Source organism: Oncorhynchus tshawytscha, linkage group LG07, assembly GCF_018296145.1.
Source record: "Oncorhynchus tshawytscha isolate Ot180627B linkage group LG07, Otsh_v2.0, whole genome shotgun sequence".
In the NCBI taxonomy this organism is placed as follows: Eukaryota; Metazoa; Chordata; class Actinopteri; order Salmoniformes; family Salmonidae; genus Oncorhynchus; species Oncorhynchus tshawytscha.
Window position 1 is genome coordinate 58,366,965 of NC_056435.1, and position 26,712 is coordinate 58,393,676.

The following is a 26,712-nucleotide window of genomic DNA, read 5'->3' on the forward strand; positions in this document are numbered from 1 at the left end:
CGGTTCTGATTTTTATTTTGGCGCAATTTTTTAAAATTTAAAATTTGATTTGATTTTCAAATAGTACAAGCATTCGAACAATCAACGATAGCAACAATTTGTCAATACTGGTGCTTTTTTTGGTAGAGTTTCAGATACTATTTCTAATTTCCTGATCCCATATGATTCAATCATGACGGAGTTGAATTGTGCTCCTTCCTTTCGACCTATAAAAATATAGAAAAGGGAGAAGCTAAAGCAATCCATTCTAACTCCTAAACAGTATAGGTTGTGCAGGTATTTTTCTACAGACTGTGGGCTTTCCTTATATCCTAATGACAAAACAACGGTTCACCTTTATGACCGGACAAATAGGGCCATCTGTGTATAAGAGAATGCGTTTGGCATCAACTAGGCTTGGCAGATCTTCATGGCTGTCTAGCATACACATCAACCACAGGAGGTTGGTGGCACCTAAATTGGGAGGGACGGGCTCGTGGGAATGGCTGGAGCGGAATTGGGGGAATGCTATTTAATACATGGTTTCCAGGTGTTTGATGCCATTCCATTTGCTCCATTCCGGCCATTATTATGAGCCATCCTCCCATCAGCAGCCCCCTGTGCTGTCAACTCCACAGACCAATGAAGAAACTGGGATCAAAATGGCAGCTCTTATAATTGACCAATAATCCCCGATCACAATTGACAGCTAAAACCTCATGTCAGTTACCCCTCATACACTCAAACCTTGCAGATATCAAGTGAGTGGGGTGGTTGGGTTTGTGGCGAAGTGGGTGAGAATCTCTTACGCACACGCTGTTTATTATAATCCTTTGAGGGCAATTAGTAGCTGTGATTGGCTATCGGACCAGGGGTGGGGTCAATTCCATTTGCACTCAACCAACTAAGTAGACAAACTGAAATTAACTGTATATACATTGAAAGAACCCGTACAGGACCCCCCCAAACTTTAAGTCATTTCCTGAGTTGACCAAGCAGAGATGGAATTGACCTCAACCTTGTTGCTAGCTAACTGACATCATTTATCTTGCATTACAATCTCTATTGAAGACTGAGGTACGCCCGAGGGTGGCCTCATCCACAAACCCATAGCGTGTGTTTCTAGACAAACTGTCCTTATAGGCAGCCATTCTGAAGAGAGAAAAAAATCACTGCAAACATTCCATCATGTCACACATTTCAACATTAAAATGAACAATTTATCCATTTGAGGGTGGGAGTATCAAAGCAACAGCATTAAAGTATAACAAATTCTCAGTATGTGACATCGGAGTTGAATTCTATTTCAATAAAACAGAAAGACATTCTAAATGGTGCAGATAGAAATATAATGAAGAGCTGACAATTTCTATTCTATATGACAACCATATATGTTCTACACAATACATTTCTATCTGAACATTCTGTAATGTTTCATCACCCTGAACAGGCCACAGTTGAAAAACAGAGAGGGATCTTCACATTTTGACGCCATCTTCTCAACCAACCTATACCGAAAAAAAATATACAAACAAGTAAATGGACAAACAAGTAAATGGAATGACACGTAAATAATAGATAGGAAATGTTTTCCCCCATTCCAACTGTAAGCAATTAAATATGAAAACAAACATAAGAATTGGTTCATTTCCATGATGCAACAAAGTATAGGAAATGCACAGTAATTGCATGGTTACTATATGTTGAGATATATGGACATACACCCAAAATCAACTGTTTTATACAGGGTAATTCTGAAATAATCATTATATTGTGGCAACATATCGACCTCATACTCATCATTATTATGCAAAGGCTATTTTGAATGCATTGCTGGCCAAATCTTCAACACGCTCCTTACATTTCAATATATTTGACGTTTGATATTTGATTTATTTTCAGTATGGGAAACTTCCCTAAACGTTCTACACACATATAATCCACTGTGACACCCAGCATGTGCAAGACCACCTAAATTACAGCGTTTCCTAGGTCCTTAAACACAAACACAGCAAAGCCACAATATGTTGGAGATATGTGGCTAGCTACGCCCTTAGTTCTGCCATGATTCATTGACCTCTGTGTGAACTGTGAACTCAATGGGAAACTAGTCAAAAGAGTTTGGACCATGTGATTAGCAAAGCCATCGTGGCCAATTCTGGATGTGCTCCTGGCCAGCTGTAGCGTGTGTGCGTTCGTGTGAACAGAAGAATTCTGATTGGCTGTGTAAATCTATTCCTCTGAGGTCGACCTATCAGCTTTAAGCTGCAGCCTGAATCAGATGAAGCCATCAACCACGTAAGTCTCAGTCACTGAACCGTAAAAAACAAAAGACAAGAGAAATAAAAAAACACCAACATCATTCCCTCAATTCTCAACTTTTGACATAAGCCTCTAAAGTGTCCGATTTATATTCATATATATTTATATAAACCAATAAAATACATTATAAATGTCACCCTAAAATTGCAGCAAAAAAGGTCTTAAAAACAAAACAACAAAATGTGACAGGCTAAGTATATGTACATGATTGGGGGATGTCTGGATGGGGCAAGATTGGGACAAAGGGGCCGTATTAACAAGATCAATATTACAAAATATTCAAGAAGGCATCTCTGATATTCACTCCCTCCCTCCGGTACACTGCAGCGCTGCACTTTGCTCTGTCACAAGACTTCCCTTCCATTTTCCTTCTTGCACACAGGCTGTCCAGTCATCTAAGCCGTGACCAGTTTCTTTGCTTCCGTCAGGTACACGTGTGTTTGCTTTGTTTTTATGACTGTATATGGATGTCCGTCCCCTGTGTGGGTCTGTCCCTACTTGAAGTTGGCATAGTCAGAAAAGGCATCAATATACTCCTGGACCACTTTGTAGCAGAACTCGTACTGCTCCTAAAACAGAGAGGAGAACATCACAATAATGATTCAAAAGGATACTACTAAATACACAACCAAGATCAATTCATTTGCACACAAATGGAATTGCAAAACTATTCTGAGTCACTGAATAAGTTGTGTTTTAAATGCTGTCCAAAAAGACAGTAGAGAAAATTGTGTATGTGAAGTATCTTATATGGCGGCGGTCACATAAAGAGGAAAGAAGTATGGGGGAAAAAGAAAACGTGGACAGAGGTGAGTTTCTGACGTGGTGAGTCAAGAGCTCGTTGATGAGCTCATATAATCTTGTTTGTGTTTACATTTGTTGTTGACAACAAAGCTGGTATGGTAGAAATGGAGTCAAACCTATATTGTTGGTCGATATTGGCCGTTTACTGCTATATCGGTATCGGCCCATAATTCAACCGATATTCAATGAATAAGATGAATAAAGGGAATCTCATGCTTATCTGAACATTTGCGACATTCATGATGTGTCATTATTGGGCTCCCGAGTGCTAGAGGTGTGCTAGAGGCGTCACTACAGATCCTGGTTCGATTCCAGGCTGTATCACAACCGGCCGTGATTTGGAGTCTCATAGGGCGGCGCACAATTGGCCCAGTGTCATCCGGGTTTGGCCGGGGGTAGGCCACCCTTTTAATTAAGAATTGCCTAGTTAAATAAAAGGTTAAATAAAAAATATTGCAGGTAGCCTAGCACTTAAGAGCGTTGGGCCAGTAACTGAAAGGCCGCTGGTTCGAATCCCCAAGGCGACTAGGTGAAAAAACTGCCGATATCGCTCTGGATAAGAGTGTCTGCCAATTTTTTTTATAAACACCACAATGTATGAAATCAACATTTGAAGCATAGTTATTGGACAATTGCTCTTTTCAAATCAAATGTTATTTGTTACATGCGCCGAATACAACCTTACCGTTAAATGCTTACTTACAATCCTGTAACCAACAATGCAGTTCAAGAAAGGGAAAATATTTACTAAATAAACTAAAGTAAAAAAAAGTAACAATAAAATAAGGCTTTTTACAGGGGGTACCAGTACCAAGTCAATGTGTGGGGGTAGAGGTTAGTCGAGATAATATGTACATGTAGGTAGGGTTAAAGTGATTGTGCATAGATAATAAACAGCGAGTCCAAAAACAAAGGGGAGGGGGGTAGGGGGGGCAATTTAAATAGTCCAGGTCGCCATTTGATTAATTGTTCTGCAGTCTTATGACTTGGGGCTAGAAGCTGTTAAGGTGCCTTTTGGACCTAGACTTGGCAGTCTAGAACCGCTTGCTGTGCGGTAGCAGAGAGATGTCTGACATTTTTTGGGGCCTTCCTCTGACACCGCCTAGTATATAGGTCCTAGATGGCAGGTAGCTTGGCCCCAGTGATGTACTAGGTCATATGCACTGCCCTCTGTAGCGCCTTATGGTCGGATGCCGAGGAGTTGCCATACCAGGTGGTGATGCAACCAGTTAGGATGCTCTCGATGGTGCAGCTGTAGAACTTGAGGATCTGGGGACCCATGCCAAATCTTTTCAGTCTCCTAAGGGGGAAAAGATGTTGTTGTGCCCTCTTCACGACTGTCTTGGTGTGTTTGAACAATCATAGTTTGTTGGTGATGTGGACACCAAGGATCTTGAACTCTCGACCCGCTCCACTACAGCCCCGTCGATGTGAATGGGGGTGTGTTCGGCCCTCTTTTTCCTGTAGGGCATGATCAGCTCCTTTGTCTTGCTCACGTTGAGGGAGAGGTTGTTGTCCTGGCACCACACTGCCAGTTATGGGTGAACAGGGAGTACAGGAGGGGACTAAGAACGCACCCCTGAGGGGCCCCTGTCTTGAGGATCAGCATGGCAGATGTGTTGTAGCCTACCCTTACCACCTGGGGGTGGCCCGTCAGGAAGTCCAGGATCCAGTTGCAGAGGGAAGTGTTAAGTCCCAAGGTCCTCAGCTTAGTGATGAGCTTTTTGGGCACTATGGTGCTGAACGCTGAGCTGTAGTCAATGAACAGCATTCTCACATAGGTGTTCCTTTTGTCCAGGTGGGAAGGTGATTGAGTCATTGTGGATCTGTTGGGGTGCTATGCGAATTGGAGTGGGTCTAGGGTTTCCAGGATGATGGTGTTGATGTGAGCCATGAACAGCCTTTCAAAGCACTTCATGGTTACCAAATTTCCAAAATACAGGAAGGCATATTTATTCAATGCAAGTTCTTAAGCTTGCAACTCGCAATTGCATCACGTGCATCCCATGCATTGTACAGTTGGCTAAACTCAGGTTGAATAATTGCATTATTATAAAGCATATCATTAAAGCTGGAATCCTTAAATGGTGAAACTGCAACATCCATTTGAGATAGTGTAACAAACAGTCTGCATCATGTATGTCGGTGTCGTGTAACATAGCATGTCCTCACCAGTGTCTGCACCATGTGGGGTCTCTGCAGCCGGAGGCTCTTGACGGTCTGGAAGACGTCAAGGATGGCCTCAGCTTTCACCCGCTCCAGGACCGTGCTCAGGGCACAGAAGGTCCCCGTCCGCCCCGCGCCCGCACTGACACACACACACACACACACACAGGTTAGCTGTGGTTAGGCACACACACAAGATATGATAAATTGTTAAAACATTAGATGTAGGTTACCTGCAGTGGACAGTGATTGGGTGGTTGCCAGATTGTTGCTGCTGTTTCTGGACAGCAGCAATGATGTTGATCATTCCCTTCCCGTCACTGGGAATGCCCACTTCTGGCCAGCCATGGAAATGAAACTGTCTCACCGTACGAGCCTTGTTCTCCTAAAGAGTGAGAAAGGAAAGAGTAAGACAGGAAGAGACACGCCCAACACCAGTGTTTCCCAAAGGGATATTTTCAGCAGCGGTGGCAAAGTTAGCCTAGCGGGGTAGTGGCAGTCTTATGCTATCTGAGTGACTCAAATATTATTAGAAATCTATGACGGCCCCATGCCATGCTGAACATTTTTCCAATTCTCCCGGTCTGTCTAGTTTTTATTTTGGCAGTATTGGTTCTTAAAGATGATGTAAAATTATGATTTTTGGGTGAAGGGGTAAACACTGCCCACACATACAAACACACACTGAAGACCCATAGACGTGACTAATCAAATCTTGTTGACATTTGCTTGGGGTGTGCGTGTGCGTGTAGATTTTTGAATGGGTTATGTTGACTGCTAGTGTTTTTTGAGGCGGCCTCTGTCCTCACCCTGTTGTTGGTGACCAGGAGGTCTCTAACAGTGTAGCTCTCACTCTCCTCCTCCTTCTTCAGCTCGATGGAGATGTCCCCACACACCATCACCCCATCACTGGGCCAGTACTGGGCACACTTCTCCTACAGAGAGAGGGGGGAAGAAAGCGAGAGAGAGGTAGATAGAGGGAGATATTAGCAAGAGACAGACACTCACAGACAGACAGACAAAGGTAGCCTGGCGGGTTGGAGTGTTGGGCCAGTATCAAAGGCTGATGGATCGAATCCCTGAGCTGACAAGGTAAATATCTGTCCTTCTGCCCCTGAGCAAAGCAGTTAACCCACTGTTCCCTGGGTGCCGAAGACGGGGATGTCGATTAAGGCAGCCCACCGCACCTCTCTGATTCAGAGGTATTGGGTAAAATGCGGAAGACACATTTCAGTTGAATGCATTCAGTTGTACAACTGACTAGGTATCCCCTTTCCCAAAGATAAACAAAGAGAGAGAGAGAGAGAGAGAGGCAGACAAAGATCTGATGGCACTCTGCAATCAGCTCCAGGAAGTATTTAAACTAACAGAGAACGATCCTCTAATCACGAGACAGAACCAGGAAACAGACCAATAAGGAGACATTTCTCTTCCAATCATTGTTCTCAGTAATAACATACTTTACTGGAATGACTGAGCTTAGCGAACACACTGTCATCAGATTAGTTCAATGGCCCCCATCCTTCACTGTGCTCTCTCCTTTCTGCCCATCTCCTCCTTCCTATGGCCTCCATGCTCCCTCTCACACTGCTCCATCCCTCTCTACATGTTGTCTCTCTGTTGTGTCCTCCCTCCATACCTGTCCTCTCTCCTCCAGCTCAGTGAGCATGACTATGGAGCAGCTCCTCCACTCCCAGATCATCCTCCAGAAGTCTTCGATGGTGTGCTGCAGCGGGCCCTGGCTGGCCATGTACGAGTCCTTCTGACGGTACCCCTGGGCCAGACACAGGTAGAGATACGCAGAAGTTAGATGTGTACGCACACGCACACACACACACACACGGGTTTGTCTTTATTTGTACTATTATTTTCTACATTGTACAATACTAGTGAAGACATCAAAACTATTAAATAACACATATGGAATATTGTAGTTACCAAAAAAACGTTAAACAAATCAAAATGTATTTTATATTTGAGATACTTCAAAGTAGCCACCCTTTGCCTCGATGACAGCTTTGCACATGGCATTCTCTCAAACAGCTTTGTGAGGTAGTCACCTGGAATGCATTTCAATTAACAATTAAATGTTACTTTGTGGAATTTTTTTCCTTCTCAATGCGTTTGAGCCAATCTGTTGTGTTGTGAGATGGTAGGGGTGATATACAGAAGATATCCATATCATGGCAAGAACAGCTCAAATAAGCAAAGAAAAACAACAGTTTATCATTAATTTAAGAACTTTGAAAGTTTCTTCAAGTGCAGTTGAAAAATCATCAAGTGCTATGATGAAACTGACTCTCATGAGGACCGCCACAGGAAAGGAAGACCCAGAGTTACCTCTGCTGCAGAGGATAAGTTCATTAGAGTTACTAGCCTCAGAAATTGCAGCCCAAATAAATGCTTCAGAGTTCAGGTAACATACACATCTCAACATCAACCGTTCAGAGGAGTGAATCAGGCCTTCAGAGTCAAATTGCTGCAAATAAATTACTAATAAAGGACACCAATAATAATAAGAGACTTGCTTGGGCCAAGAAACACGAGCAATGGACATTAGACCGGTGGAAATCTCACCTTTGGTCTGAGGAGTCCAAATGTGAGATTTTTGGTTCCAACCGCAGTGTTTTTGTGAGATGCATAGTAGGTGAATGGATAATCTCCGCATGTGTGGTTCCCACCGTGAAGTGTGGAGGAGGTGGTGTGATGGTGACACTGTCAGTGATTTATTTAGAATTCAAGGCATACTTAACCAGCATGGCTACCACAGCATTCTGCAGCGATACGCCATCCCATCTGGTTTGCGCTTAGTGGGACTATCATTTGTTTTTCAACAGGACAATGCCCCGAAACACCTCCTTGCTGTGTAAGGGCTATTTGACCAAGAAGGAGAGTGATGGTGTGCTGCATCAGATGACCTGGCCTCCACAACCATCCGACATCAACCCAATTGAGATGATTTGGGATGAGTTGGACCGAAGAGTGAAGGAAAAGCAGCCAACAAGTGCTCAGCATATGTGGGAACTCCTTCAAGACTGTTGAGAAAGCATTCCAGGTGATGCTGGTTGATAGAATGCCAAGCATTTCTCTACACCCGCAACAACATCTGCTAAACACATTTTTGGTCACTACATGATTCCATGTGTTATTTCATAGTTATGATATCTTCACTATTATTCTACAATGTAGAAAATAGTAAAATGAAGATAAACCCTTGAATAAGTAGGTGTGTCCAAACTTTTGACTGGGACTGTACATAGGCACACACACACGGCAGCTTAGACATACACACAACAACCACTATAGGATCCATTTCTGCCCGTCTTAGACTAATCTCCTGTGTTGTGTAGATGTCTGTATTTGGATGTTTCTGTACACTAGGGGTCTACCCTTCCCAAAGGTCTCTACTGTATCATCACTATCATATCTCTTGATAGGCATCTCCTTACATTCACATTTGAGTTATTTAGCAGACACTCTTATCCAGAGCAACTTACAATAGTGAGTGCATACATCTTCGTACTGGTCCCCCATGGGAATCAAACCCACAACCCTGGCATTGCAAGCGCCACGCTGTACCAACTGAGACACACGGGACCATCTTGTCACCTTTTATGTGAAGACGAACTTGTATCTGTGCTAATGTTTTGTTAATTTGTCTCATTTTAAAAACACTCGTAACACAGGTGAAGTGAGCCATAATATGGTGTCGGTTTCACAGTTGTTTCGTCTACTCACGTCAATGAAGGAGGCGTTGACATAGTCCGTGTTCTCCTCCCCTCTCTTGACTGGGATGATCACTCTGTTGAACTCATCTACGAGACACCAACAAACAGGTTACATTACATGGAGTTATGTGACCGACGAGGTTTGAATACCAGACTGCATTAATCTGTGGAGCTAAAGCCTAGGAATTAGCTCAGGGAGGTTTGGAGCCATGACTCACATGGGATGATCTGGAGAACTCGGTTCTTCTTCATGTTAGCTGGCAGGTTGCCTGTTCTCATCTTGTCGTTCTGGATCTTGATGGAAGTCAGCTTCTGTGTGGGGAGACAAAACCACTGGCTTGGCTCTCATACTCAGGGGAAAAAACACAACTAACAATTTAGCTCTCAGAGTGCTACTTCAATGGTTTAGATCTGGGTCATATTCATTGGTCAACACCAAAGCAAAACATGTGGCAAGGAAAACAAAAACAAGCATTTTCAGGTAGTCCCTCCCTGTTTCAATTTCAATGTATCAATTTCTTCCGCTTGGTGCTAAATAAATATGATCCAGAGTCAAACGGATAGGCTGTCAAACATTTAAGCGTAGCTGAAGTGAGCTTGCTTAAGCTTTGTACTTTTGGGACTATTCCATTAGTTCCATTGTACCAGGCAAACTAAATCACCTTGAACTCCGCTTCCATGCCCCCACAGCCGGCGGCGGAGGGGGCGTAGAGCTTGGCCAGGTGGGACTCCAGGGAGGTCACCTCCAGCTCGGTGTCCCCATACAGATAGTGCTCCAGCATGGCCTGGAAGATGAACACGTACTGCATCTGTGGAGAGGGAGGGGGAATAGAGAGAGGGTGGAGAAGAGATAAAGAGAGAGGGGGAGGAGAGAGGGGGTGGGAGAGAAAGGGGGGGGTAGGGGGGATAGAGAGTGGGTGAAAGAGAAATCGCTAAGACTTTTAGTGCACTTGTTATGCCCATATCATACATCCAGAAGAGGAGTCAGATGACAACACAACATAAATGGGAAATAACCACATACCCTGAACACTGCCAGTATTGAGATTTGAATGGAAACCTGTTCATATGGTATATTGATATGAGTGTGTGATCTATTTCAGGTCAAGGTAATGTGGTCTTAGTCAGGTCAGGGTAATCATGTTATGTGATCTTGTTGTGATCTTGTGTTAGTCAGGGTTATAATGTTATGCGATTTTGTTGCAGTCTGAGTACTTTGTGGTCTTGTGTTGGTCAGGGTACTAATGAGTAATGGTTTGGGTCAAGGGTAAAAATGTGTACTGATTTGAGTCAGGGTACTAATGAGTACTGGTTTGGGTCAGGATAATAATGAGTACTGGTTTGGGTCAGGATAATAATGAGTACTGGTTTGGGTCATGATAATAATGAGTACTGGTTTGGGTCATGATAATAATGAGTACTGGTTTGGGTCATGATAATAATGAGTACTGGTTTGGGTCAGGGTAATAATGAGTACTGGTTTGGGTCAGGGTAATAATGAGTACTGGTTTGGGTCAGGGTAATAATGAGTACTGGTTTGGGTCAGGGTAATAATGAGTACTGGTGTGGGTCAGGGTAATAATGAGTACTGGTGTGGGTCAGGGTAATAATGAATACTGGTTTGGGTCAGGGTAATAATGAGTACTGGTTTGGGTCAGGGTAATAATGAGTACTGGTTTGGGTCAGGGTAATAATGAGTACTGGTTTGGGTCAGGGTAATAATGAGTACTGGTTTGGGTCAGGGTAATAATGAGTACTGGTTTGGGTCAGGGTAATGCTGTGGTTAGTGCTTGTTGCGGTCAGTTCAACTTACGTCTGTCTGGACCATTTGGCAGCGCTGGGCTCTGATACGTGTGACAAAGCCAAAGACGTCCACCTTTCTCTCGGTGTTCATCATGTCCAACATGGCATCTATCACTATGAAGGTACCTGTCCTCCCCACCCCCGCACTGAGAGAGAGGGAGAGACAGACAGGCAGACGGAGAGAGAGAGAGAGAGAGAGAGAGAGAGAGAGAGAGAGAGAGAGTCAGAAAAGAGCACGCACTTAAAGATAGTATGTGGTATGGGACTGAACCTAGGGCGTGTTAGCCCACCAAGCTTAAGCCTAGGCATTAGCTTGGCATCTAAGCATCACAGAACCACCTACACCAATAACACACTCACCTGCAGTGGACCACGATGGGGCCAGCGTACTGGGGGTTGCAGGTTTTGACCTTCTTGAGGAACTTGAGCATGCCGATGGGCGTGAAGGGGACGCCAAAGTCTGGCCAGCTGGTGAAGTGGAACTGGGTCACCAGCCGCTGAGGCTTCTTACCCCCCACATCCCCCACCTAGAGAGAGCGAGAGGTAGAGAAGGAGGGGTGTAGATGTAGAGACAGAGACACCATTAGTTTAACTGTTTTGGAGCATTATTCAAGACTAATGTTATCTTCAAATAATTTTTTGTTTTTACATTTTCACATGCTTTGCCATCAGTGTACCTGCTTGGTGTACATCCATATCACATGGGTTTGATAGATGGTGTTGTGAGAGGAGAAAACAAAACAAGAAAAAGAGAGGGGAAAGAGAACAGTCCCCGAGGAGAAAGAGGTGAGAAGACAAGTCCAGAGAAGACAGGAGAAGGAGAGAGGAAAAGGGAAGAGCAGGGTACCTGTTGGATGCAGAACTTGCGGATGGTGTAGTCCACCAGCACCATCATGTCCTCCACAGAGACCCGGATGTTGCCGTAGGTCCAGCAGCCCTGGTCTGGCCAGTACTGGGCACACTTACACTGAGACACACAGAGAGATTGCCGCTGTATGGATTTCTTTCAAATGAAAAGAAACAAACACTCATAGTCGTACATTCATATGCCTTTTCACATTGCAAATTTGACATGCTTAACATACCCAATCTTTGTCATATAGCAAGGTCTGTTCAGAAGGGTGGAACATTACACAACAGTTCCAATAGATTTTGTACTGTGAAGAACATATTTTAAATGCATTTCATGTTGAGTAGGCAGTTTTGTCAATTGTTTTAATGAACTTTCTATCTGCAAAATTCTGAACCTTCCACCTTCCTGAACACACCTGTTGTCACCCCTCCCCCGCTCTTCCCTCCTTCTCCCCTACCTCTTTTCTTTCCTTCAGGTTGGTCACCATGACAATGGTGGCTGTGTTCTGTTCCCAGATCATTCTCCAGAAGTCGTTCACCGTCTCCTCCTTTGGCCCTGAGAGAGAGGGAGACAGAAGATATTATAATCCACTGTTTATTATCATCATTGATTTAATAAGTTCCTATATGTTTGCACAGGCAATGATATATGTGGTAATATTAACATGGCAATCACCACATTAGACTATCCCAGTGGCTAGAGTAGCCTCTTTACCTTGAGCTGCAATGAACTTGTTCTTCTCTTGGTAACCCTGTGAACAAGAGGAAGGCAGAAGAGGAAGAGTGTGAGAAAAATGTTTGATCGCTGAATAGGTGTAATGACTGTGTCTGTAATGTTAGGTAATGTTCTGCTGTATCATCGATGTTTAATGACCAGGTCTTGCATTGTTAGGTAATGTTCTGCTGTATCATCGATGTTTAATGACCAGGTCTTGCATTGTTAGGTAATGTTCTGCTGTATCATCGATGTTTAATGACCAGGTCTTGCATTGTTAGGTAATGTTCTGCTGTATCATCGATGTTTAATGACCTTGTCTTGCATTGTTAGGTAATGTTCTGATGTATCATCAATGTTTAATGACCAGGTCTTGCATTGTTAGGTAATGTTCTGCTGTATCATCGATGTTTAATGACCTTGTCTTGCATTGTTAGGTAATGTTCTGCTGTATCATCGATGTTTAATGACCAGGTCTTGCATTGTTAGGTAATGTTCTGCTGTATCATCGATGTTTAATGACCAGGTCTTGCATTGTTAGGTAATGTTCTGCTGTATCATCGATGTTTAATGACCTTGTCTTGCATTGTTAGGTAATGTTCTGCTGTATCATCGATGTTTAATGACCAGGTCTTGCATTGTTAGGTAATGTTCTGCTGTATCATCAATGTTTAATGACCAGGTCTTGCATTGTTATTGTTAGGTAATGTTCTGCTGTAGGTAATGTTCTGCTGTATCATCGATGTTTAATGACCAGGTCTTGCATTGTTAGGTAATGTTCTGCTGTATCATCGATGTTTAATGACCAGGTCTTGCATTGTTAGGTAATGTTCTGCTGTATCATCGATGTTTAATGACCAGGTCTTGCATTGTTAGGTAATGTTCTGCTGTATCATCGATGTTTAATGACCAGGTCTTGCATTGTTAGGTAATGTTCTGCTGTATCATCGATGTTTAATGACCTTGTCTTGCATTGTTAGGTAATGTTCTGCTGTATCATCGATGTTTAATGACCAGGTCTTGCATTGTTAGGTAATGTTCTGCTGTATCATCGATGTTTAATGACCAGGTCTTGCATTGTTAGGTAATGTTCTGCTGTATCATCGATGTTTAATGACCAGGTCTTGCATTGTTAGGTAATGTTCTGCTGTATCATCGATGTTTAATGACCAGGTCTTGCATTGTTAGGTAATGTTCTGCTGTATCATCGATGTTTAATGACCAGGTCTTGCATTGTTAGGTAATGTTCTGCTGTATCATCGATGTTTAATGACCAGGTCTTGCATTGTTAGGTAATGTTCTGCTGTATCATCAATGTTTAATGACCAGGTCTTGCATTGTTAGGTAATGTTCTTGCTGTATCATCATCGATGTTTAATGACCAGGTCTTGCATTGTTAGGTAATGTTCTGCTGTATCATCGATGTTTAATGACCAGGTCTTGCATTGTTAGGTAATGTTCTGCTGTATCATCGATGTTTAATGACCAGGTCTTGCATTGTTAGGTAATGTTCTGCTGTATCATCGATGTTTAATGACCAGGTCTTGCATTGTTAGGTAATGTTCTGCTGTATCATCGATGTTTAATGACCAGGTCTTGCATTGTTAGGTAATGTTCTGCTGTATCATCGATGTTTAATGACCAGGTCTTGCATTGTTAGGTAATGTTCTGCTGTATCATCGATGTTAGTCTACTTTTTGATGTATTGATGTTGTTTCTACTTCATGTGCATTTAGCGTGGGACCTGCGTTCTACAAATGAATTATTTTTATTTTGTAAAAAAAGAGAGAAAGAACAAAGGAGAGAGAGGGACGGAGAGCGAGAGTGATGAAAAAGACTATTCTAAGGCAACCTTTTATTTATTTATTTTACCAGGAAGTTAAATTAAGGTCAAAATACCTCTTTTACAAGGGAGACCTGGCCAAGGAGTAGCTAAAAAAAACAATTCAGAGCCTGTCATTGATGCCAATGGCTTGTGGCGTCACTCACGTTGATGAAGGATGCGTTAATGAAGTCGGAGTCTGGAACTCCCTCTAGTGATGACAAATGCACCCTGGAGTGATCATCTGAAACAACAGAATCTTGATTAGCTGAATGGCCAGCATGTTTTAAAGGAGCTACATGTAACATTTACACTACCGTTCAAAAGTTTGGGGTCACTTAGAAATGTCCTTGTTTTTTTAAAAGAAAAGCACATTTTTTGTCCATTAAAATAACATCAAATTGATCAGAAATACAGTGTAGACATTGCTAATGTCCATTAGAAGCCCATTATCAGCAACCGTCACTCCTGTGTTCCAATGGCACGTTGTGTTAGCTCATCCAAGTTTAGCATTTTAAAAAGGCTAATTGATCATTCGAAAACCCTTTAGCAATTATGTTAGCTTAGCTGAACACTGTTGTTCTGATTAAAGAATAAATAAAACTGGCCTTCTTTAGACTAGTTGAGTATCTGGAGCATCAGCATTTGTGGGTTCGATTACAGGCTCAAAATGGACAGAAACAAATAACTTTCTTCTGAAAGTATTACGTCTTTGCAAATGGTAAGAAGCCACCATGAGATGTTAGGCATTATTAAGCAGTGTCCTTAAAAAAAAGAATTATGGCTAAAACATTAAATGTAGCTCATTTAAAGTCTGTTCCAGGAAGAGTAATATGACAGACTAGTGCCCGATTCAGACTATTGGGCCGAACTGATCCAAGCTATACTGGCGGTGTTACGCATCCGCCATAGATGCTGGAACAGTGCTGGAAAGGAAACATACAAGCCAGCACAGTACGCTTCCAAAGGTTGAATCAGGCTTTAGCGCCATGTTGAGGACTCACATGGCAGGATGTTGACGTAGCGGTTTTTATCCTTGTTCTCCTCTTTAGAGGCCGCGTCGCACGACGCCTGAATGGGACACACCGGCAACGCCTGGACACAGAGCATTAGACACACAGACAGGTAACAGTGATATTAGCTGAATTCCCAGTGATGCGTTTCTATGGGTGATATTCTTATTCCCAAAACCAGCCCTGCTGGACACCAAAATAAAGCAAACAAGGGAAGAACGGGAAAGGGAATTAGGAAGTATTGGAACACAGCCATAGGCTCTGTGTAAGTTAGTACCTCTCCAATCTGAGTCAGTAGCTAGAATCACAAACATAGAGGGTTCTAGTTGCAAGTACGATCTGCCCATTGTCCTGATATGGCCCATAGACGACTAAAATGTGTGTGTATAAATGTAAATGTGTGAGTATGTGTGAGAGTATGAGAATATGTATATATGTGTGTGCGTGCATAAGGACTTCATACGTTGAACTCCTCCCGGAAGAGCTTGTTGTCGTCAGCCATGCGACGATTCATCTCCTCCTCCAGCTTGTCGACAACAAGGGGAGGGTACTTCCTGTTGGTGCTGGGTGAACGGGCCAATAGTGGCACACTCTGGAGCTCTGCGAGAGCAGGAAGCAGGAAGGGAGGGAAGAGGGAGAGGAAAGAGAGGAGGGAAGGAATGGGTTGAGAGAGTTCCACAGGAGATAGACAGAGACAGAAAGATAGAGACATAAACCCTTTGTTGTGACACTGCCAACAATAAATTATACAAATACAATTAATTATATACACTATACATAGTATTTCAATAACTTTTACAGTAAAATACAATAACAAAAACCTGTTGTAAGAGCCAGATAGTGACACATTCACCAACCAATGATTATAAACTAAATCAATACACTGTAGAAAAATATATTATATATTACATGTCCTAAACATTACATTCCAATCTGCACACGCAATGTCTCCAAACTGACTGTCTGTTCTGTAACAAAAGCCCACAAGGGGGCGCTGTAAACCAATCCAACGCTGCTACTGAACCACAAGTGGAACAACAGCATAGGCCGAGAACCAGTAAATGACTACAAAACCAATGTGATCTTATCCAAACAGAGAACAATGCAGAAAGTTGGCGATGATATAGATTACAAGTCCCTGTATTTGTGCTACCACAGGTAAAACGTGTGTTCACACAACTACAGTGATTTTACCTGTATCGTCTGATCTACCGTTGGTCAGCCTGAAGGAGTTGGAATGGCTGCCGGCCTGCTTGTACTTCTTAAACCTGTCAATCACACGACATGCATGAATAGATATATCCAGAATGACACACACTGCCATTGCCATGGTAACGTCTGTAACACTTAGTTCATCAATAGTCCTCAATAGGGTGTGAGTGTATGAAAGGTGACAAGAAAGCCATTTCCTGCTCTGCCCTTTAAAAACGGTAATGAATTGTGTGAGTAGGTTTGTGTGTACAAGACAGTTAGCGTTTTACGTGGGTCTCATGTCTCAATATTGTAATGCTCTACACACTTTTCTTTTCAGTTTAAATATGCCAGCCTAAGATGAGGCTGAAGACACTTCTGTCAGGCAGAAAACCAGGGATGTATTCATTATGGCGCACCATAGCAAAACATAGTACTTGTTTATTTTTGGACAAAACAAGCATTTTTTATTGGACAAGTTCGGGGAGCCCTCCTGGTGTTAGTACGTTTTTTTCTCTTTGGCGCCTCATGAACAGGACCCAGGGGCAAGTCCCCGTAAAGCTTCGTAGCTAATGCGGCACTATTTTCACCCTGACTTAGAGTATAGACCCAGGCCCCTTGCAGAACAGCAAAAGGCTTAATTTTGAGAACTTTGCTCGCTTCAAACGAAGAAGATGGATTGTCAAACATAAGATTGAACCATTCTGACTCTCTCACTGCTGTGGGGCATGGTCGTCATTTTAGCCACAAAGCTTTCAGGGAACCCACCCCATGGTTGTGTTCAGCATGGAGACAACATTTGAAAAGGACAGGTACAAGCTGAACTCAGCCAAGGTACAAGCTGAACTCAGCCAAGGTACAAGCTGAACTCAGCCAAGGTACTAGCTGAACTCAGCCAAGGTACTAGCTGAACTCAGCCAAGGTACTAGCTGAACTCAGCCAAGGTACTAGCTGAACTCAGCCAAGGTACTAGCTGAACTCAGCCAAGGTACTAGCTGAACTCAGCCAAGGTACTAGCTGAACTCAGCCAAGGTACAAGCTGAACTCAGCCAAGGTACAAGCTGAACTCAGCCAAGGTACTAGCTGAACTCAGCCAAGGTACTAGCTGAACTCAGCCAAGGTACTAGCTGAACTCAGCCAAGGTACTAGCTGAACTCAGCCAAGGTACTAGCTGAACTCAGCCAAGGTACTAGCTGAACTCTCTCTCACTTTGTTGAAAATTGTTTTGTTACCGTGTGCTCTAATGAACAGGAACCAGGTGAGCAGTGTGGGTCCGAGTTAGCGGTGTGTGTCAGGGTTAGCAGCGTGGGTGGTTTTTACCTGAGTGAGTGACTGACCTGAGCATGTAGAGGATGATGATGATGAAGACAATGACGAGCAGGGACGACAGAGCCACCATCACCGCAATGATGGGTGTGTCATCTGAGAGAGACAGGAGAGAGATAATTCACAACATATTTTTAAAAAGTGTATCTATCCATTGTACAATGACTACTTGTCTTATGTTGGTCACATTACAAGACTCAACACACAAACACACGACAGGCTGGGAGCAGCACAGGGTCAGCCTCAGAGCAGCGCCCCTGGAGCACATTGCCTCGCACAAGGGCACAACGGTAGTAGGTGGCGGCCCGGGCACAAGAGACACCAGAAACCCCCTGGTTGCCGGTTCACTAGCCTACATTTTCATGTCAGCACTGGGATTCCCTTTGGCAAGGCAACTTCTTTCATTCCCAGTACCTACAAAAGCAAGATGGTGAAGGTGGCTGGTGTGGTAATATTTGGTTTGCTCTCTATGAAAAATAACCGTGCTGAGCGTACACGTGGACACTGTCCTTGAGAGTGTAGATACATCACTATTTAATTGGCAGGCAGAGTAAACCTTTCACATGATAGGCTACAAAACAGGAGGCTGGCGTCAGGCTTGTGTTCAAACTGTATTTGACTGATTTGACAAATGATTGAGCCTGTCTGGAGTGACAAATTGGGTTTGGGTTGGCACTTTGCGCTAAGCAAGCTTGATCAAGTGCACAAATTAAGTATTTGAAAAGAAAAACAATTATGTTTAATATGGTTAATGGTAAACATGTTAGACAGGCTATATGCAACTCTGGCTGCTTTGTGACTTCTACACTGATTACAGGAGCTCCTAACTAAGGACATCATGGTGACAGTTAAACTGGGCAGCTTCGTTATGTCTTACGTAAAATTTTCATCCCAGTGACATGAGAGGTCCTTAACCGTCATTACAGAGACGTCATTAACCATCGTTATAGAGACGTCATTAACCGTTGTTATAGAGACGTTATTAACTATTAAGAGTCTAAGCCAGGGGGAAGGGGGATCTACTAAGCTATATTAAATTGTATGAATAAGGTCATACTAAGGATCATTTAGCTATTTGATTTTGAATTTCAAGACCCCTTGAAGGATACATTTTCTAAATAATAATTTAAAGAAATTATTTTTGGCCTTACTGCTATTAGCCAATACAAACGCATAGAATAACAGATTCACTACCAAAAGACAAGTCATGTGAGGTCTGTGGGTGTCCTAGAGCAAAAAACAACCAACATTTACATTTTATTGTCCATTAAAATAACATCAAATTGATCAGAAATACAGTGTAGATATTGCTAATGTTGTAAATGACTATTGTAGCTGGAAACGGCAGATTTTTAATGGAATATCTACATAGGCGTACAGAGGAGAACTTTGCTTGCTTACAGAGGCCAATTATCAGCAACCATAACTCCTGTGTTCCAATGACACGTTGTGTTAGCTAATCCAAGTTTATCATTTTAAAAAGGCTAATTGATCATTTGAAAACCCTTTTGCAATTATGTTAGCACAGCTGAAAACTGTGGTGCTGATTAAAGAAGCAATAAAACTGACCTTCTTTAGACTAGTTGAGTATCTGGAGCATCAGCATTTGTGAGTTTGATTACAGGCTCAAAATGGCCAGAAACAAAGGACTTTCTTCTGAAACTCATCAGTTTATTCCTGTTCTGCGAAATTAAGGCTATTCCATGTAACCAGAATAGGAAGAGGAGTGGGAGGCCCCAGTGCACAACTGAGCAAGAGGACAAGTACATTAGTGTCTTGTTTGAGAAACAGATGCCTCACAAGTCCTCAACTGGCAGTTTCACTGGCAGACTCAACGTCAACAGCGAAGAGGCGACTCCGGGATGCTGGCCTTCTAGGCAGAGTTCCTCTGTCCAGTGTCTGTGTTATTTTTCCCATCTTAATCTTTTTTTTGGGCCAGTCTGAGACATGGCTTTTTCTTTGCAATTCTGCCTAGAAGGCCAGCATCCCGGAGTCGCCTCTTCACTGTTGAAGTTGAGACTGGTGTTTTGCAGGTTGGATAAAATCAACAGTAAGTGATAGTGATCCCAGTGGGAATCGAACCCAAAACCCTGGCATTGCTAGCACTAAGCTACTCTTACCAACTGAGCCACACGGGCCACATTTGATTTCATGTGGTTCAAACTGCCATCTTGGCTATTTCAGCTAATTGTTGTTCATTTTTCATTATTCTGTGGAATTTTCAGTGTTCTCTGAGGGACAATGTACACATTGAATGGTGCTGCACCACGTTGTTAGGAAGGTAATTGAAACTGAGAAGAGGGACTATTCGGTCCATTTAATTTCAATGTCTCATACCATGGGCATAGAGGATGGACAGAAACCACAGACAGAGGAGAGATACTGGAGGGCTTGAATACTGCGTGTGTTCGACAGGCCAGTTAAATTATTGGCACATCGCTACCACGACTGCCTATGACATCTGTCATGCTATCATAAATTGTCAGCGCGGTTGTATGACCGCTTGGCATGCCATTGTAATGAGACATCAAAACCTCACACACAGTCTTACCGGTGTCTTCTTCTCCACCACCTGAGGAGGATAAAACAAGAGTCATTATTATCAAACCTAAAAAAACCATACAACAACCCCCCCCGCACTTAAATTCTCGACTTTCACTCTCACACACTCCACTATCAATCAAATGTCAATCAAATGTAATTATAAAGCCCTTATTACATCAGCAGATGTCACAAAGTGCTGCAACCAACATACAGTTAACACACAGACACACACCTGGAACAGTAGCACCGCTAGTGGCCGACGTGGCTTCCACCGTTGGTTTTGTGTCTGTGTTGGTGGCGGTGTCTGGTGACTGAGTCTCTGGAACAGAGGTCCCATTCTCCCCACCCCCTACCTGACTGATTGTGGTTGGAGCAGGGGGTGGCTGCGGAGTGGAGTTCACCCCTGTGGGGATTTTGGGGGCTTCAGTTGGGCCAGGGGGTGGTGGAGGGGGGACGGGTGCAGGGGTGGCACCACTGGGGCCTGCAGTCAATATGACACCATCCACGGTTGTGGTAGTTGTCATTGTTGTCACGGCAACCTTCGGGGCTGTGGTTGTTTGAGGGGGAGGAGGGGGGGCGATGGTTGTTGTCAAGGGAACATTGGGGAGGGTGGTGGCGGGAGGGTCCTTGGATTTGGCAGTGGGGACTGGACCTCCTAGGGATGAAAGGTAAGGTGTGAGAGAGGAGAGAGAAGAAAGACAGAGAGAGAGGAGCGAGAGAGAGCGAGATATTCAGTTTATTTAGGCTATTTCTGTTGAGTCAATTTGCAGCTTCATGAGAGGTGCAGTAAACAATAGCGTTGAATATGTCAAATGGTGTCAGAGGTGGGATCCGGCTGTTCAGGTGATGATGTCATGTGGGTCCTTCTTACCTGTGGGGGTGGGAGGTGGTACCTGGGCCGAGATGGAGACCCCGAGGGCCACACTGAGCAACAGGAGCAGGACACACACACCCATACTGCCCTGGGAGAATCGGGGCACATGCCTTATTACCCTTTCACAGTGCAAACAGATGATTGGATTATTAATCCAGATGTGTTGTAGTTGTAACTGGAGGCTAATCCTGGGTGATTACTTTTACATAATAATCCAACTAAATGTAGGTACTTACAATTTTTTTTTTTTGGGGGTGGGGGGTGATATATATATATTTTTACAAGTGAATATAAAACTTCTTAAATGCATTTATTATCATGATTTGAGTGGAACAAGGAGTTGACCTCTTACCTTAAGAAGCGAAGTTGGCATCAATCACTCATTCGCACAGTGTGGTCCTGGATCCAAACAGAAAGGAACTGTTAGAACCGCACACTGCTCTTGATAGTATCACTGATCTTTAATAAGCTTACGTATCGGCCTCACGGCCTTCGTCAGAGCATTTGCGAGTTTAAAAAAAATGAGCACCCTTATGTAGACCTAGCCCCACCCACATCCGTTCCACTTATCGAAATGGGTTGGAGGCAAAGGAAAAATAAATAAGTGCTACCAAATATAACAATATGCATTTCATAAATATTAGAATAAAGTGTGTAAATAAGACATATAAAACACACCTGTAAAACCACAATGAGACCAATGAGACCTATCATTAATCATTGGGTACATTGCACGAAAAACATCAGAGTGATCTTAAATGGGGGTATAATTCATGTTCAAATTCACAACATAACATACATAGGCATTTCATCCTTAAGACCGTTAGGAAATAATGTCTGTAGGGTGAAAATCCCAAAACATTCTCTTTTACTCAGAGTATTATTAATATCACCTCCCCTGTCTGATATCTTAACTTTCTCTATGCCACAAAATCTAAAAGGTAGAAATGTTATGCTTTAGGTCATTAAAATGTACTGCGACTGGATAATCCCTGTCGTTTCTCCTGATTGAACTTTTATGTTCCCTGATTCTCTGTTTGAGAGAACGTGAGGTTTTATCTACACAGCACAGCCCAAAGTGGACATGATATAATGAAGATAACATGGGTGGTGGAACACGTAATAATGTCATTTATTTGGAACCGTTTTCCTGTATGTGGGTGGCAGAAATATTCACACTTCATCACATTGTTGTACTGTGCGCATCCTCTGCCTTTTTAATTAGGGACGGTCAAGGTCAAATATTTTTCCCAGGAGGATTGACTGATCCCAAACTTGCTAGGTGTGATTTATCCCCAAAATATCTGACCATCTCCTCAGTTTAAAAAAAACAATACTGAATGCACTACATATTCTGCAGTTAGGTTATCAAACAATGCCTGCATAATTTATTTGATCTGCTTACTTAGCAGCAGCTTTTAAATGATGTGATTTACAGTTAGTTTAACACATACAAGCTCACAGAACGGGACCGCCGAGTACTGAAGCACGTAAAAATCGTCTGTCCTGGGTTGCAACACTCACTACCGACTTCCGAACTGCCTCTGGAAGCAACATCAGCACAAGAACTGTTAGTTGGGAGCTTCATGAAATGTGTTTCTATGGCCGCGCAGCCGCACACATGCCTAAGATCACCAGTCGCAATGCTAAGCGTTAGCTGGAGTGGCGTGAAGCTCGCCGCCATTAGACTCTGGAGCAGTGGAAATGGGTTCTCTGGAGTGATAAATCATGCTTCACCATCTGGCAGTCCGACGGACGAATCTGGGTTTGGTGGATGTCAGGAGAACGCTACCTGCCCGAATGCATAGTGCCAACTGAGAAGTTTGGTGGAGGAGGAATAATGGTCTGGGGCTGTTTGTCATGGTTCGGGCTAGACCCCTTAGTTCCAGTGAAGGGAAATCTTAATGCTACAGCATACAATGACATTCTAGACAATTCTGTGCTTCCAACTTTGTGGCAACAGTTTGATGAAGCCCCTTCCCTGCTTCAGCATGACAATGCCCCCGTGCACAAAGTGAGGTACATACAGAAATAGTTTGTTGGGATAGGTGTGGAAGAAGTTGACTGGCCTGCAGAGCCCTGACCTCAATCCTATGGAACACCTTTGGGCTGAATAGGGACGCCGACTGCGAGCCAGTCCTAATCGCCCAACATCAGTGCCCGACCTCACTAATGCTCGTGGCTGAATGGAAGCAAGTTCTCGCTGCTGTGTTCCAGCATCAGGTGGAAAGCCTTTTCCAGAAGAGTGGAGGCTGTTACAGCAGCAAAGGGGGGACCAACTCCATATTAATTTTGGAATGAGATGTTCGACGAGCAGCACATACTTATGCCATGTCGTGTATATATCGTAAATAGCCCACCAATAAATAAATACATTAAAAATATGATTTTTTTTAGGCCATATCGCCCAAACCTACTATGACCCATGCGGGCATCGAACCCACAACCCCATTTTTGCAAGCTCCGTGCTCCAACCAACTGAGCCATCGGACGCACATAGAAGCCCACCATTCTGTGTGCTAAATCCCCGTCACTCTCTCCCTCTTGTTCTGGATGTGTCTTGTATCCAGGTGGTGCATCGTAACATGAATAATAAACGACCACATAGTGGGACACGGTGAAGGAAACGGAATCTGGGAAAAAAGCATGTTATGTATGCATTTCAGCTTGGGCCTAGCCCTATGTGCAAGATGGGACATAGTTAACCTACTTTTGGAAATAAATCGAGAAGTTAGGGACTGCGAAGGACCCACGAGTCGGGATTGAGACAATTTTTTCAGATTTTGAATTTGGACATGGCAAAATTGCTTGTATTGTGTAATAGCTTTCTGCATTGACTGCAGTGGGGCTCACCTCAAACAACAATGAAGGGGATTCAGTTGAAATGTGTGTGTAGGGAAGGGCCTAGAGAGCGCCGGCATGGTGGGCTGACTGTCTAATGTTATCCCACCAGTCCTCTGGGTGCGGTTTTACTGACTGAGCTGTGATAATCCCTGGCCTAATCCCATGGTTCTGACCCAGGAATAATCCAGCCCGTCTGGCTCTCTTTATTGCAATCTAGCCACACACACACGCACAGGGATGACTGCAGACAGACACACAAATCCTGGTTATCAGGAATTTGCTGCTAGAACCTCCGAATTGGGTGCAAAAAACAGCTACTGTGCCACTTCTATCTAGGGGGAAAGGCTGTGATTCTTACAGTTTAGAGCAGTATTTCCCAGCCCTGGTCTTCAATCAGTTGGACACTTCCAAATGGGGACCTGTTGGCCTACTCATCCACTATCAAATGTATGATATTAAATGCCCACACCGGTAGAAATGCACTTTTTTGAGCTGATAGACGACGGCCAGAGCTTACCCATTATGTTGCACATCGACGCAAGTCAATAAATCATCATCAGTAAGTCAAAGTATGATATTTGGGCTTGAAGTGCCAGATCCGAATGTGTGACTTCGGATGTTACCATGAGTCTTAAATGTCTTTTCCTATGAGATGACAAGCACATTTATTTCAGCCTACGTTTTGTTTCAGGGTGGGTTTTATTTAAAATGGTACCAGCCACCAGCAAGGCAATGTTTATTAATCAGAAACACCTGCTGCAAATGTCTTCCTATTCGTGAGTAGTCTGAGCCAAACAGCTTTTCTCTGTAGCCTACACTTGGATTTCCACTAGATAAAAACAGCCACAAAGTCAAAATTGGCTATATCATACAAATTGAACAAAAATTAGCGCGTTGGTCTTAATTAAAAGGTTAGGGTAGGGCTAAGGCTAGCGGTGTGGTTAAGGTGACAGTAAGGTTTAAAATATGATTTTAAGAAGAGAAAATGTATTAATAGTTGCCCTTACAAAAAATATGACAGTTTTGAAACTGCAGTAAATGTGCAGTAACTGCAGTCGACTGGTATTTTGGACGCAGTATTTGCAGCATACTGTAGTTATACTGCACTCTGACTGCTATCTTTTTCAAATGGGTGGTTTTATGACTTTGCGGCAGGTAGCCTAGCGGTTAAGAGTGTTGGGCCAGTAACCAAAAGGTTGCTAGTTCGAATCCCTGAGACGACTAGGTGAATAATATGCCGATGTGCCCTTAACTTCTTATGGCTGCAGGGGCAGTATTGAGTAGCTTGGATGAAAGGTGCCCAGAGTAAACTGCCTGCTCCTCAGTCCCAGTTGCTAATATATGCATATTATTAGTAGTATTGGATAGAAAACACTCTGACATTTCTAAAACTGTTTGAATAATGGCTGTGAATATAACAGAACTCGTATGGCAGGCAAAAACCTGAGAAGAAATCCAAACACAAGAAGTGGGAAATCTGAGTTTGGTTGATTTTCAACCCAGCCCCTATTGAATACACAGTGTGATATTGGTTATGTTGCACTTCCTAAGGCTTCCACTAGATGTCAACCGTCTTTAGAAACTTGTTTGAGGATTCTACTGTGAAGTGAGACCAAATGAGAGAGGAATGAGTCAGAGGTCTGCCAGCAGTCACGCGCTGGTCACGCGCATTTCACATGAGAGGTAGCCGCATTCCTTTGCTTTTCTGAAGACAAAGGAATTCTCCGGGTGGAATATTATTGAAGTTATGTTAAAAACATCCTAAAGATTGATTCCATACATCGTTTGACATGTTTCTACGGACAATAACAGAATTTTTGGACATTTCGTCTGCAACTAGGGAACACGCTTCATGACTTTGGATTTGTTTACCAAATGTGCTAACAAAAGTAGCTCTTTGGACAAAAATTATGGACATTATCGAACAAATCAAACATTTAATGTGGAACTGGTATTCCTGGGAGTGTATTCTGATGAAGATCATTAAAAGGTAAGTGAATATTTATAATGCTATTTATGACTAATGTTGACTACCCAATATGGCGGATATCTTTTTGGCTGCTTTGGTGTCAAAGCTGTACTCAGATTATTGCATGTTTGCTTCCGTAAAGCTTTTTTAAATCTGACACAGTGGTTGCATTAAGGAGAAGTGTATCTATATTTTCATGTCTAACACTTGTATTTTCATCGCCATTTATAATGAGTATTTCTGTAAAATGATGGGGCTCTCTGCAATATCACCGGATGTTTTTGGAACTAGTGAACATAACGCGCCAATGTATACTGAGATTTTTTTATATAAATATGCACTTTATCGAACAAAACATATACAGTGGGGCAAAAAAGTATTTAGTCAGCCACCAATTGTGCAAGTTCTCTCACTTAAAAAGATGAGAGGTCTGTAATTTTCATCATAGGTACACTTCAACTATGACAGACAAAATGAGAAGAAAAAAAATCCAGAAAATCACATGGTAGGATTTTTAATGAATTTATTTGCAAATTATGGTGGAAAATAAGTATTTGGTCACCTACAAACAAGCAAGATTTCTGGCTCTCACAGACCTGTAACTTCTTCTTTAAGAGGCTCCTCTGTCCTCCACTCTTTACCTGTATTAATGGCACCTGTTTGAACTTGTTATCAGTATAAAAGACACCTGTCCACAACTTCAAACAGTCACACTCCAAATTCCACTATGGCCAAGACCAAAGAGCTGACAAAGGACACC

At 43.0% G+C, this 26,712-nt stretch overlaps 1 protein-coding gene across 5 annotated transcripts in view; it reads right to left on the reverse strand.

The window, feature by feature from the left end:
* Positions 1-753: 753 nt before the first annotated feature.
* LOC112254942 (receptor-type tyrosine-protein phosphatase alpha) overlaps positions 754-26,712 on the reverse strand; it is a 57,801-nt gene continuing 31,842 nt past the window's right edge. For 2 of the 5 annotated variants that reach the window (XM_042324749.1, XM_042324750.1), the window contains 22 exons: positions 21,492-21,538; positions 21,137-21,227; positions 20,498-20,920; positions 20,273-20,293; positions 17,733-17,817; positions 16,399-16,472; positions 15,668-15,804; positions 15,196-15,286; positions 14,359-14,435; positions 12,370-12,406; positions 12,113-12,210; positions 11,650-11,805; positions 11,163-11,329; positions 10,813-10,948; positions 9,662-9,808; positions 9,218-9,311; positions 9,010-9,086; positions 6,911-7,045; positions 6,081-6,206; positions 5,505-5,656; positions 5,278-5,413; positions 754-2,870 (listed from right to left, as the gene is read on the reverse strand). In XM_042324749.1, the coding sequence (XP_042180683.1) occupies positions 2,796-2,870; positions 5,278-5,413; positions 5,505-5,656; positions 6,081-6,206; positions 6,911-7,045; positions 9,010-9,086; positions 9,218-9,311; positions 9,662-9,808; positions 10,813-10,948; positions 11,163-11,329; positions 11,650-11,805; positions 12,113-12,210; positions 12,370-12,406; positions 14,359-14,435; positions 15,196-15,286; positions 15,668-15,804; positions 16,399-16,472; positions 17,733-17,817; positions 20,273-20,293; positions 20,498-20,920; positions 21,137-21,227; positions 21,492-21,512 (2,556 nt within the window). In that variant the 5' untranslated portion in view covers positions 21,513-21,538 and the 3' untranslated portion in view covers positions 754-2,795. The remainder of the gene's footprint in view (positions 2,871-5,277; positions 5,414-5,504; positions 5,657-6,080; positions 6,207-6,910; positions 7,046-9,009; positions 9,087-9,217; positions 9,312-9,661; positions 9,809-10,812; positions 10,949-11,162; positions 11,330-11,649; positions 11,806-12,112; positions 12,211-12,369; positions 12,407-14,358; positions 14,436-15,195; positions 15,287-15,667; positions 15,805-16,398; positions 16,473-17,732; positions 17,818-20,272; positions 20,294-20,497; positions 20,921-21,136; positions 21,228-21,491; positions 21,539-26,712) is intronic. The other 3 variants (XM_042324751.1, XM_042324752.1, XM_042324753.1) reach the window with 3 other exon arrangements.